At 32.3% G+C, this 14,337-nt stretch overlaps 1 protein-coding gene and 1 long non-coding RNA gene across 6 annotated transcripts; one reads left to right on the forward strand and one right to left on the reverse strand.

Annotated features, from left to right (window-relative positions):
* Positions 1-42: 42 nt before the first annotated feature.
* Positions 43-9,278, reverse strand: LOC139783029 (uncharacterized). Of its 5 annotated transcripts, XM_071722154.1 has the most exons (8): positions 8,851-9,278; positions 5,317-8,661; positions 4,847-4,995; positions 4,569-4,719; positions 1,685-1,855; positions 1,293-1,571; positions 787-973; positions 43-601 (listed from the first exon to the last, which is right to left on the reverse strand). In XM_071722154.1, the coding sequence occupies exons 2-5, from the start codon at positions 5,502-5,504 to the stop codon at positions 1,840-1,842; spliced, it is 504 nt and encodes a 167-aa protein (XP_071578255.1). In that variant the 5' UTR covers positions 5,505-8,661; positions 8,851-9,278; the 3' UTR covers positions 43-601; positions 787-973; positions 1,293-1,571; positions 1,685-1,839. The 5 variants fall into 5 exon arrangements, 2 of the variants coding, with proteins under 2 accessions (XP_071578255.1, XP_071578254.1); XR_011721091.1 differs by having other exon boundaries at positions 1,293-1,855; positions 4,569-4,995; positions 5,317-5,604; positions 5,771-8,661; XM_071722153.1 differs by having other exon boundaries at positions 1,293-1,855.
* LOC139783030 (uncharacterized) lies at positions 926-4,091 on the forward strand. Its single transcript, XR_011721094.1, has 2 exons — positions 926-1,008; positions 3,702-4,091. It is a non-coding gene; the product is annotated as an uncharacterized lncRNA (long non-coding RNA).
* Positions 9,279-14,337: the final 5,059 nt, after the last annotated feature.

The following is a 14,337-nucleotide window of genomic DNA, read 5'->3' on the forward strand; positions in this document are numbered from 1 at the left end:
TGGATGAAATTCGAGGTATATATTAAGAGAATTGTTATATAATTGTCGTGTAAAGATTTTTTAATTTTATAAAATTTTTATCATAATTTCTTTTTCTGCTTAGCTCAATTTAAAGTTCTTTATATACATTTTTTTGAACAGTTATAACAAAGATATAAAACAACGTTTATTATTTGCTTAAGTATTCTTTGTACGCAAATAACTCCACATTATGTTGCAATATATACAATAATTATTTAGTATTTCTTATTGTAAATATGAAGCTATGTAATATAGAAGAAAGTAAATGTTACGAAAGTTATACGATTACTACAGCTTCATGTTTACCATAAGATATACAAAATAATTGTGTACTGCAACATAACGTGGAGTTTATTTGCAAAGAATGCTTAAATAAGTAATTGATATAACTGTAAATAATTGTAATACTATTATTTTTGTACAAACTTTTGTATAAAAGTAAAATACAAAAATATAGGTAACCTGAATTATAGTTTTTCGAAGAGTACGTATATTTAACGGATTTTTTACTTTTTTATGTCTTTATTTTATGATTATTACATAAACCCGTTCTTGTACATTCACCATCAATGATACGGATCTGAAAGAAAAATAAAAAAGATTAACCAAAAATCGTGTAAAGCAATTGAACTTTTAGAAATACATAGATGTATGATTGTATAACAATTAATGCACAATACTATATCATGCCAGTATAATATAAAAATTGTCAAATCCTATTTTCTCACTTTAGAATATTAAATTCATAGCAGTTTTTATATTCACCATTGCCAGTAATCATCAGGTACTGGAACTACTGGCGTTTTAACCCACGTATTGGTACCTGGCAAGAAATACCCGCAATATTCATCCCTGCAGTCTTCTGTGCCCGCTTCAGTGCAGATACAGTAAATACACTCAACACGGTACCATTTGCCCGGATTACATTTTCGCTGACCACCAAAAAAATAATCTACGATGAAAACAAAACTATTAATTCTCAACTAGGTAACTATATACATATTTCGCTTGAGCATAACTTATTCAGGTACGAAAGTTACAATAAGGTCAAAAAACGTCAAAATGATGGTAAAATGATGGTAAAATGACAAAATAACTTCATTTTCCCGTCATTTTGACATTATTTTGATTTTATTGTGACTTGCTGTTCTACCTGGATAAAGGCTTAAACGATTGATATTGATAACCCAGTGAACACAATTTGATTTGAGACATTCGTGTTGTCTGGGGAATAACAATGCTTGTAAGCACAAGAAGTTTTAGTTACTCACATGTTGGCACTGCTGAAATTTCTGGTACAATCAAACCGATGATGCTGACCATTACAAGTACCACAAGTATTTTTGATGCCATAGCTTCGTCTTTCCGTACGACTCGAGCACTTTATTTGCTTTGGACGTCGACTTCTTTTTGACGAAGCCATGCACGGCGAGGCTTTTATATACAGTCCCTTTAGGTCCCATAGCGTGATGACATTTGAACTGTGCCTTCTTTTTCTGATTCTTCCTTTGTACTCTTTCTCGCATGTATTGACAGATAGCGCCGAGCGGCTAAGGCACGTTTGAAAGAATGACGCAGGTTTAAAAAATACAATTTAGAAAATGACGGCATAATGTGCACGTATGTTATACAATGACGCTAGATATAAAATTATCGCGCGTACGTGTATAATTTTTTATTAGCATTTAACCGCTTAATCTTTTGTCGTGACGAATGGCTATATACTATAGTGGCCGCCCGCGAGACTGATCTTGCATGTAGCAATCACTGTTGTTGCTAAACAGATGATAGGCAGATAACCTCCGCCTATTCTCCGTCCTAATCTCCGGGACCACTGTAACAGTAAAGGGGGACAATTGTACCACATTATTTATAAACAAAATAATGGTTATTTATTAGGTTTAATTAATCAGTCTTACGAGCTTTCTATTAGAGACGTGCGAACTATTCGAATACCTACGAATGGAATCGAATCTAATCGGGTAATATTCGATTCGATTCCAATTCGAATTTCTATGATTCGAATCTGAACTATTCGAAAATTTTGAATCCAGATAATTCGAATACGAATCGTATACCTATATTGTCAAATTTATATATGTTTATAATGCATAAAAAATGTGAATATAAATGATTTAAATTTTTTCAAATATTATTACACTAACAATAAGATTGGAAAGGCACATTTATGATCGGAATTGCAAATAGTTTTTTATAGATGCCGTAGTTTTTTATGAAAGCTCTTATTCGCTCAATTTTCTTTAGCTATTAATTGTTTTATCATTACATCAATTTTATATAATTTTTAGTATTTTAATAAGTTGTTAATTGTGTACTTACTCATGTTGACTTTGGTTTATCAAGTCATGATATATTTTTAAATGTCTTCTTAAATTTCAATATCTCGTTAAATAAGATAATATGCTACCATATTTATTATATTTTGCTTTATATGCATTTTCTGGTAAGTCCGAGTAAAAATGCCGTAGATTGTCAGGTATATTGTACGATCTTCGGGAAATATTCAATTTTCAATTTGGGAAAGAAAATTTTTAAAATACTTTTTTAGGATTTACAAAATCTCGTGGCTCATAACTTTTACGGTATAACGGTATTTAGCGACTCCAAACCCTTTCTTTGTCGTATAAAAAACTTCCTATTCTTTTACATTGTCGGTGACCCACAAGCGAGAGACTCGTACGACGGCTGCGCCTGAAAGCGCGCCACCCGTGGAACGACATCGCTCGTTGGTCTGCCGCACGCTGAATCGCGAACATCTATATACATACATAGATGCATTCTTGTATAAATGTGTGTGGGAGTATGTAGAAGTGAAGTTGTTCAATAATCTGCAAATATTACACACATATAAATATTTAATACACTTTTTAAATGCAAGGATGTGTAAATTACTATAATAATAATAATAATAATAATGATTTATTAGATTATTATCACAGGATTAACTTTGGATTATTTCTCTTCTGTTGTTTTTCTTTTAATTACTTACATTTTGATTGACGCATTTATTTAAATAATCTCTGAATTTTAACTATTGTTTAAAAGAAAATCAATATTCTAATTTTGCCATTTGACAATATATCTTATCATTGATAGTTCTGATAATATAATTATTACAAACTAAACAATTAAACCATAATCCATTTATTTTTAACGAGCTTAAAGAATCATCATATCCTGTCGCTACTTCCACCCAGTTTAATCACAGTAGGGAATTTACTTTTACTTGGTTTAACTAATTATGTATTAAGATATGAGTGCCATGATTTATGTATAGTATTTGCTAACTGATTATTGTTTTCATTAACCTGAAATTTTGGAAAAAAAAGAACTTTAACTAATATAATGATTTTATTATTTAGGTTGCTTGCAAGTCTCAACTGAAGAGAATTTGAGATGGTGTAAAAAGATATTTATATTGTTCTATATTATTTTATGTATTGAATTATTTTTTAAGGTTATTGGTGTATCATAATTACCAAAATTTATGATATAAGACATAACATTTGAATTTGTTACTTACTAAATGTTTAGATTATTTTGTTAAATATAATAATTATTTGTTAAAAATTATTTATTAAAAAATTATTTTAAAATAATTATAAAATAACGCACATTAAATATAAAAAGTATTTTGAAACATATTATCTTTATTACAGGTTGAAGACCATCCGAGGCTTTCATATATTCAAAATACTTTACTCAGAGTCGTCTATGATCCAAAGATTTTTAAAATTCGACCGTTTAATCGGTGAATGAATAATTTTTTTTCTTTTTGTCTAGTGTCTTGTATAGGAGTGATAAATGATAAATAATCTATCTTATTGCCGGAATATAAGAGATAATTTTTTACAAAATAAACCATGCAGTGGTTGTTTTTATTTCCTTTATTTTATTATAAGAATATAAAAATGTACTTATGTAACACTCATGAAAAATGTAAAGGACACGTCGATTATATGCTTACTTATAACATATGATAATCAAGATGTTTATAAATGCAAATTAGTGATATAATTAAAGATAAAATCACAAAACAGAATAAAAAACTACTTATTTCTTCACTTGTTCCTGATGCTTCTGAGTCTTCCTGACATTTCATCTTTTTTATAGTCGTATCTATATCTGTATCATTGTCCGTATCATTTGAATCACTGCTTGAACTTGAACTGGTTTTCTTACATTTAGCTTGATTATGTAGACTGATTAAAGAAAAATAAGAAATACAATGATATTAGTTCTAATTATACGCCCTACTCCTTTGGAGGCCAAAGCTACTACTTTAAGGATTTTATTATTCGAACATTTATAGAAGCGATTAAGACCCAAATATTACATAGAACCAACAAATGGAATTGCGATTAAAAACATGCAATTTTGATTATAATTGATAAAATAATTATTATATATAAATGCTTTGATTAACATTTATATCCGTTACATTTTCTTCAGCTATTCAACATTTTATTACTATCTATAATATTATATTCTTTAGTATTTTATTAAATTTTTTAATGTATACTTACTCATGAATTGTTTCCAAGCGAGTATTTCGGATAATTGGTATGCTTAATGTTTCACCACAAAGGTCGCACATCACACGCATTGGAGGTATGCTTGATGTATCATCACAACGGTCGCACATCATACGCATTATAAAAATGCACTTATGTAACACTCATGAAAAATGTAAAGGACACATCGATTATATCCTTACTTATAACATATGATAATCAAGATATTTATAAATGCAAATTAGTGATAATAATTAAAGATAAAATCACAAAACAGAATAAAAAACTACTTTTTTCTTCACTTGTTCCTGATGCTTCTGAGTCTTCCTGACGTTTCATCTGTTTTATAGTCGTATCTATATCTGTATCATTGTCCGTATCATTTGAATCACTGCTTGAACTTGAACTGGTTTTCTTACATTTAGCTTGATTATGTAGACTGATTAAAGAAAAATAAGAAATACAATGATATTAGTTCTAATTATACACCCTACTCCTTTGGAGGCCAAAGCTACCACTTTAAGGATTTTATTATTCCAACATTTATAGAAGCGATTAAGACCCAAATATTACATAGAACCAACAAATGGAATTGCGATTGAAAACACGCAATTTTGATTATAATTGATAAAATAATTATTATATATAAATGCTTTGATTAACATTTGTATCCGTTAGATTTTCTTCAGCTATTCAACATTTTATTACTATCTATATTATATTTTTTAGTATTTTATTAAAATTTTTAATGTATACTTACTCATGAATTGTTTCCAAGCGAGTATTTCGGATAATTGGTATGCTTAATGTTTCACCACAAAGGTCGCACATCACACGCATTGGAGGTATGCTTGATGTATCATCACAACGGTCGCACATCATCCGCATTTCGTCTATTATTGTAAAGTAATCCCAAATCGAAAGTGTTTTTTTTCCCTCCTTCCGCATTTCCGTTAATTTGTCTTTAGGTTTATATTTCAAGTTCAGACAGAATTTTGTATTGGAAACTCACACCTGTCGCGGCTGGCGTCCTTCGGCTGACAGGGCTCTAATAAATTTCAAGTTCAACAGTTAATGTTAAGATAAGAAATTTGGGCAGGAAATTGAAGGAAAACTGATAAATCTTTACGACCATCTCACCAAGGGAAAGTACTTATAAGATTTGCAAGATTACAAAGACTTGAGGTGGAGAAATATAAATTTATTTTACTTACAGAGGCAATTACGATAACCACGTGGTTGTATTGGGTTCTATTTCATGGGTGAATAATTCTTTGCACAAGTTTCTTCGGCAATCCACGTTGTCCGCAATAAGTAGAAATCACAATTTACGCGATGAATTTATAATTTAATATATATACAAGACGAAACTCCGAAATTAAAATTTACTCAATGAATTTAATATACAGGACAAAACTCTTCGAGGATGACTAAGCACTACGATAGACGGAAGGAAAGTGTCTCTTCCCTTCTTCCTACTTGCTACGCAGCCACGTGTTCCCCTTTTGTTTAGGGTTTTCTAATCGATAAGGATCGATATTATCGATCTTTCCATGCGCGCGCATCAGCGTCAGCGTCGTATATCCTAAAAGGCTGCGCACAATAAGTGCAAATAGAGAACAGTTTAATATTAACATATCCATTGTGCACATGGCATACAGAATATAGAATAAAATTTTATCACTGTCCTTAGCGCTGTTCCTCTTCTGTGTTAATGAATTACATTTGTTAATGAGTTTTATATGTTAATATTGAACTGTTCCCTATTCCCTGTTTCCTATTTCATTTATTGTGCGCAGCAATTCGCCTAGTTGGTTGATCCTAGAGAGGTCCATGCCACCTCGGCCAATCGATGACTCTCGTTCGATAGAGAGCTTGACGGCGCTCGATAATACGCAGTAACGTGAAATTAACAAATATCTAGGATAGACACACAGACAGAAGGATTAACATCAATTGGATGTAAAGTACTCGGCAACTTTTCGAAGAGTAGGAGTCAAGCGTTTTGACGTCGAGGGGAATCTTACTTTCTTATCGCAAAGTGACCATATATAATCTATAATAATCACAGTATCTATAATCAATTACTTCAAAGCAAAGATTAAATTTTGCTGCATCTCCTTTTAATTTTGAATAATATGTTCTCGTATAAATCGCCGTACTGGAATCTTTTCTTTATTTACATCACGTTGTATTTTATGTACGAAATTATGTTTTATATTGTGTTTATGCTGAATGATTTCTAGTCTCTATAAGCAACTTTTCAACGTCCTTCACTCCATTTATAAAATTATAGTTGTGAGATTAAGTTATATGTAAATATTAATGACGTAATATTAAAAATAAATAAAATAATGGGTAATTAGTATTGGAGTTTCCAAGGAAAGTGTCTAATAGGAATATCACAATCTCCGGCGATTTCTGCCCTCTGCTTTATAGGAAAAGTTGCAGTTGCGAACTGAAAGGGCAAAACTATCTATCTTTCGTTTTCTCATCACTGGATTATTTTCGGATCATTTTTTTTTATTGTTTTTTTTTATAGGTACATTTTGATTGACTTTTTTCTAGTCGTAAGTAAACTCTGAATTTTAATTATGGTTTTAAAAAAGTCAATATTTTGTGCAACTTTGCCATTAATAATATCTTATAAATGATCGAGTTATATCGTTGATTTATATCTTATAAATGAGAAATATAGTTTTGAGAAAATAATTATTAAAAACCGAACGATCTAATCATAATTCATTTATTACTTTGGTATATTTTACCACGTCTTCATGTCTAATCCATGAGATATATCTCAAAATGCGGTTCCCGCAACTAATCTTGGATATAACAAACAAAAAGTACCCTTGATGTGAAAGTAAGCAAGTGTAATTCGTGCGACGTAGAAATACGGAAGATTTCGAAAGTAAATGTGTTAACATCCGGTTATATACGAAAATTGCGAGAAGGTCTCTTTCTCCGATCCCATATTCAAGGGAGGATAAATTCTACTTATCTGCGATTAAATCGTAAAGTGTGAAGGGGAACATCATGAGAACGAGCTCTCTATAACGGAACATCTGGTATAGCTCTCTCGTTCTTTCGCTTGAATTATTTCCATTGGTTGATTCAATGCGGCGAGCTGCGTGCAAGCACATTCCCAACAAACGAGCCGAGAATTGATTGCATCTCGGAAGTCTAAACATGTACGATCTTTCCGGGTTTGAATAACATACGCAGCTCGATAATAATATTGGAATTAGAGATCTCCAATATATATAAAATATAAAAAAAAGTGTAATTCGTTTGAAATGTAAAATTCAGTTTATCGACTATCCTTGCATTTACTGTTTTGTTAAAGAATTTATTAGACCCTATGTAACGGGCATCGATTTATTTTGTGACGTTGAAATCTATGAGTTTGTTGTTCGTAAATTGCAAGCGGCATATATAAAATTGCGAAATTTCTTTTAGAATTCTAGAAACAACTTCGTTGAAATTTTATAATTGGTGCAATTAAGATTACACGATTAATGAAACGAAAAAGTGCATCTCTAAATGGATAAATAATAATAAAATGATTTTGCGGTATTATGTAGCTTGCGTATTTACAAATATAACTCGCGGCTCATGCGTAATTGTGCGCAGATTATACTCTCTCTGTATTTTTTATTTTTTATGTGCATTTGTCAGGACAATATTATTCTTATTATGTTTATTTCGCAAATTTTGGTGTATTCCAATTTCTTCTTCTTCATGTCAGTGTTCGGCTTCACTTTCTGTTCCAATTGTTTATCCATTATGAATGACTGTTGTATTAAATCGCGAATGCGCACAGTCCGTATTATATATTACTTTATTATTACTCGGCTTTCATTGCCCGTACGATTGTGTTTACTGCACTTGCGTAATTACGGCTTGAGACAAAAACTCGAAAGTAGTGTATTTATTTAGTATAAACGCTGCGTACTGCACTTCTTCAAATAGCAAGGGGATGCAATTTTATGACTCGACTTTATTAAGATCTCGTCCCATAGAACGTCCGTAAATTACATTCACGACACTTACGACACTCACGTGGGAATGTTTTATGTATTGGATGTATATCTCCTATTCTAATCTATAAATTAAAAACGTTTGCTTCAATCAGCTTTTTTTTCTTTTATTTTGGTATTAACAAATATTGTAAATAACTACAATATGTATATTCTCGGTGAAATGTTTTTTATATAAAAATAATATGTATAAATATATCTAAAATATATCCATATATATTTCTTTTTTAAAATCTCTGTCCGGATATATGTACGTAAAAAGCAATAAAACAAGTAGAAATGTTGAGAAACGATCGAGTCCTACCCGGAGCACGTCTTTCTCAGCGTTTATTTTATTATAGTGATGCTTGTAAGGAAACGCGAGCTGCCTCGCGAGGCGTAGCGCCCTTCTCTCCTTGCCTGGAATGGCTCCTGTTCTTTCCACGACGCTTCGCCTTTCGTCACTCTCAAACGATTTTAAGCAAACCGTTTGTCTCTCGATTGGAAGGAAAGCACACACACATTCGCGAACGACGGTAGAGCAAACGCAACCAAACTACGAAATCGATTCGACAAAGTTCTCAATATAACAAGGTCCTTTTATTAACGACTCAATTTTACAACGCCGGTTCCTCGCTTCTAGTCAGACAGACAGTGAATACGCTACGTAGACGAGTACACCGCGTGGCAAACGCTTGTTCGATCACGCACCGCCGCGCCGGCGTGATAGTCAGTGTCGACGCTCCGCGCCCGAAGCAGTTAAATCGATCGGCACTAGGCCGCGCGGCGCGACAGTCCGCTATTCCCGATTCTCATTCTTAACAAGAAACTTGCATATTGCTTCCTCATAATTTTTAAGTGTGCAAGTAGAAACCTGCACATTGCTTCCTCATAGTTTTTAAGTGTGCAAGTAGAAACCTTTGCTCACAAAGCTCCTCTATGAGGAAGCTTTTATTTTATTCGATGTATAATTATTATTAGTATTTATTTGTTTTGGCTTCCTCATAGAGGAAGCTTTGTGAGCAAAGGTTTCTACTTGCACATTTAAAAACTATGAGGAAGCAATTAATGTGCAGGTTTCTACTTGCACACTTAAAAATTATGAGGAAGCAATGTGCAAGTTTCTACTTGCACACTTAAAAATTATGAGGAAGCAATGTGCAAGTTTCTACTTGCACACTTAAAAACTATAAGAAAGCAATGTACAAATTTCTACTTGCACACTTAAAAACTATGAGGAAGCAATGTGCAAGTTTCTACTTGCACACTTAAAAACTATGAGGAAGCAATGTGCAAGTTTCTACTTGCACACTTTTTTTTTTATTGTGATAAGCTTTATTGATTGTTTCAAACTCTTAATAAAATTATAATTCTTTAAAACTTTCAAATCATAGTTTAAATCGACCGAACAAAAGCACAACCTGCTTCGCGCGATTGGTCATATATCGTAATAATTATTTATTTTCTCCTGGGTGTCATCCTATTGGACTTTAGAACCCGGTGCATATATTTTAATAAATAAAGTATTAATAAAGAATAGATGGTATTGCATTTTGTTAGAAATGTCCTTGGTTGCTCTTTTACAATTTCTGAGATAGTGGGATGTATTCTTTTTAAAGAGAGTATTATTAAAAGAAAGTTGATGTTGATTTTGGTGTTCGATGAAAGGATTATTTTCTATTGTAATTTAAAAAAAAATCTTTTTATTGGAAATATTTTTAAAAATAATTCAATTTTTTATTTAGTGAAAAATGTAAGATTGAATTATTTCATTATATATTTCTGAAAACTTATAACAATATTGCTATGTTTGTATGTTTTTATGTTTTTAAACAATATTCAAACAATATTAAAATTATATAATTAATTTTACGGAGTGGGTACTAAGACTGCCCACTCCAACCCTCCTCCTTTCTCAGGCCGGGCTTAAAGAAGCAGAAATCGGTAACCCTCTCACCGATCCTCGAAAAATTCAAAACAACCTTCCTTTAATAATACTCTATATAAAATTACATGTACACCTTTTTACCGATTATCGCCAAATTCAATACATGTAACTTTTTGAGCAGAAATCGGTAACTCCTTCACTGATCTTCGCCAAATTCAATACCTTCCTTAAATAATATTCTATCCATCAAATAATTTACACATTTTTTAAGCAAAAATCGATAACCCTTTCACCAACCCTTGCAAAATTCAAAACAACTTTATTTTAATGATACTCTATATAAAATTACATGTACATCTTATACACTTTTTAAGCAGAAATCGGTAATTCCTCCACCGATCGTCAAAAAATTCAAAATTTTATAAAGAAAAAACCCTTTTACGGATTATTAGATATACCGATAATCAACCTAATCTTAAAGTATTATATATGAAATAGGGGTAGAAAAGACTGAAGAATATAATAAAATTAGAAGTAGCCCAATATTTCAAAATTTGCAAAAGTTATAGCAACCACGGACATTTCTAAAAAAATTCAAAAATTTTTTTAAAAAAGAACACCTTTACCGATCATCGCGAAATTCAATACCAACCTTCCTTGAATGATACTCTATCGATTAAAAAAAAATTCAGCCCGATATCTCAATATTTACGAAAGTTAGAGCAACCACGGACATTTATACAAAAATTCAAAATTTTTTTAAAAAAGAACCCCTTTACCAATCATCGCCAAATTCAATCAATCTTTTCTTTGGTTTCTTCTACCCCTATTTCATATATAATTCTTTTAAATTTGGTTGACTAGACCCAACTTTATACGCAATCAAAGGTTCATATACGAAATTTACGAAAACAAAGCTTCCTCTATGAGGAAGCAAAAAATAATTTAAAAGAACTAAGTAAATAATTTTTGCAGTTTTTTTTTTACAAAAAGTAAAATTTATCTCTAATTTCTCAATCACATATTTCTTCCACATTGCAGCGATTCTACATGCTTCTAAAGATTTAGAGATCAGCTGATGCATAACGTCTATTTTATCTATCTTCGTCCAAGAATTGTAAGAGAAAGAAATAGAACATCGCGGTGTTTACAATCTAACAAAGAAGATAACGAATTAGTCATTATTAGTATAAAGAACTGATTTAATAAATTAATTCTATTTAAAGTCATTTCAATACTTTTAAAATTAACTCTCTGTCGTAACAATCTCAGAATTAGCTTAAAATTTCAAAACTCTCCGCTGTTTTCTCCTCTTTCTTCCTGGTCTCTTTCCAACTCAAGTGACACGTCTATTTTCGCATGAATAGAAGATAAACTCTCGCTGAAGTCGATCGCACGATAAAAGCCGAAAAAATTATTTGCACAGAGTGATGATAAGCTTCGGCTATGAGGTTCGCACGATGAGCCGTTACTTTAGCTTTCACATTAGTAACCATGTTGACATTAGCGGAAGACAATTTCAATTTTATATAATTATCGACTTTTGCATCATTGTCACGATAACGCTTTAACGTTGCGATCGAGACTGGAATCCGGCCACTCGTTGAAATATATCCTTTCACAAAATTGCTCGCTCTAGATGCACACATACATACATACATAAAGTAATTAATTCTGATTCTCACGATAATCGTCCGTCTGAGGAAGCTGATAGAAAACGATAGTAATACGGGAAAAGATGCTAAAAGGGAATAAACCGCCTACATGTGTACCTACTTTCAAGTAAAAAAAAAAAAAAGGTAAGTTACATATTCCTATAAGTCCTCAAGTAAATTCGCTTTGTGGGCATTTCAAGTTATTCAGAACGCGTCATGGACGTTTCTCAAGTGTGCACATCGCGTTGTGGACAATAAAAATGCCCACACACCGAAAAAATATTTTATTTCGGTATTTGGTCGATCAGCACCGTCCATAATGCGTTATGGATGTTTCTTTTGCTTACTGAGCGATTTTGAACTGAAACCCCAGCCAGGGTATATTTTTCGCAATAAGTTCTTTACAGTTTTTTCAGATGTTTGTAACATCATTATTAAATTTGACAATCACATTAATTTGAAATATGATTTCTAACTTCAGTTTAAAAGTACGTTTTAGGTCCGACAATCATATCGGCACGCAGTCTGTAAAACTGAAAAATGTATTTAATAATTGATATTGTGAAATATTATTAAGCACCAAGATCCGCTTTGACCGAAAACGGCTTATCTTAAATTTTCTTTCTTTTCTAATTTTGTACAATATACTTAATTTTTTTTAATTGACAAATTACTATAATAATATTCGATTATAAAATTATGCATTGATAAAATTTAATAACTATAATATTTAAATTCAAGGAATAGTAATTTGTCTTTATAGTCTTGTAGTATGCGTAACTGTAACATATCAAACATCGATTATTTTTTTTGTTTAATTAAATTAAATTAATTAAATACGTTTATTGACTCCCCTCAGGGTTGCAAGGCGTTTTGTAGGGACGTTTCCAACCCTTTATTCAATTCTCATCCAATCCCAGGTAGCAAACACTACCCCTTCCTTTCCTTTCCTTTGACCCGATGGATTTCCGACTCCAATTTGAGTCGTAGTACCACGGCGATTTATACACTAGAGGAGCCTCTGTTTGGGTCGGAGGCGCCCTCTTAGAAATACAGTAACTACTGCTTCGCAGAACTCTCCCGGTAAGTCACGCAATCTTAAGGAGAGAGCTCTCTGCGACTTGATAGATTATAAACCAAGATTCAAGCCATTAGCAAAAGTAACAATCAATCTAATTATTTTAACATCCAAATTACCAATCAAATATTCCATTGAAAAAGGCGCTAATAAGTAATTCTTAAAAAGGCCATCAATCAAGATAGATCTTTCATCATTATACAAAGGGCACGCCCAGAATACGTGGTTGATGTCCTGTGATTCTTCCCCACAAGAGCAACCGGGGGAATCAATCCAACCGAATTTAAACTTTGTGGTTCCAACATACGAATATCCCGTAATTAAACGAATTAACATACAAATATCAGTACGGTTACCTCTATACTTTAAGTGATTTTAATTTAATATCTGAAAATTTTTCCATGTAATACTTTCCCGTGCCTATATCGATATCCTTCAAAAACTGGGCATCAATATCTTCGTAAATCTTTATATTATACGAAAGCGCGTCCTTAAACGAGACCCTGTTATCCAGGAAGACTCCATTAGTAGCAGCCTCCTTGGCAGCTCTGTCAACCACTTCATTCCCCTGAATCCCTTTATGAGCCGGACACCAGGAGAATTTAATGTGTTTATTCTCGCAAGCCGCCAATGACAGCTTCATTTTTAAGTCCGGAATAAGCGGAGAAAGCTTATAATCGTGATTTTCATTCGCCAACGCCTGAATAACGCTAAGGGAATCCGTGCAGATATTAACAAAGTTCCATGATTGTGACCACATAAGGTCGATAGCCTTAGAGATAGCCACACATTCTGCTGTAAATGAGCTAGACAAAACATTCAGTTTATACTTAAGCAATAATTTAGCTTGTAGGACCCAAACGGAACTATCAACACCGATTCCTCCCGCTAACTCAAATCTCGAACCGTCAGTGTAAATGACAACTTCTTCTGGAGAGGATCGGTGAAAGGAAATAAGATTAATAAACGCTTGATTAGGCGATCCGTTATCTCTAGCTAACATACCCGATTCTACATCAAAGGTAGTAGAAACTAAGTTAAATCTATCGGGATACGAAAACACCGGATGAAAAGTCCAGGTATATAGACTGTGTCTAAAAGAAGCAACCAAAGGCCACCTTTTGACAATGAACGGAATATT

This window comes from Temnothorax nylanderi, unplaced genomic scaffold (assembly GCF_030848795.1).
Source record: "Temnothorax nylanderi isolate EJ_2023f unplaced genomic scaffold, tnyl_v1.0 TNYL_tig0463_pilon, whole genome shotgun sequence".
Lineage (NCBI taxonomy): Eukaryota > Metazoa > Arthropoda > Insecta > Hymenoptera > Formicidae > Temnothorax > Temnothorax nylanderi.

What these genes read in the sequence shown, in the direction of transcription:
- LOC139783029 (XM_071722154.1), bottom strand. Translation starts at nt 5,504, where the DNA reads ATGCGGAAGGAGGGAAAAAAAACACTTTCGATTTGGGATTACTTTACA. An exon ending in CGCTTGGAAACAATTCATGA is followed by an intron (nt 4,996 to 5,316) that starts GTAAGTATACAT and finishes TTCTTTAATCAG; the next exon opens with TCTACATAATCAAGCTAAAT. An exon ending in AGGAACAAGTGAAGAAAAAA is followed by an intron (nt 4,720 to 4,846) that starts GTAGTTTTTTAT and finishes ATTTTTCATGAG; the next exon opens with TGTTACATAAGTGCATTTTT.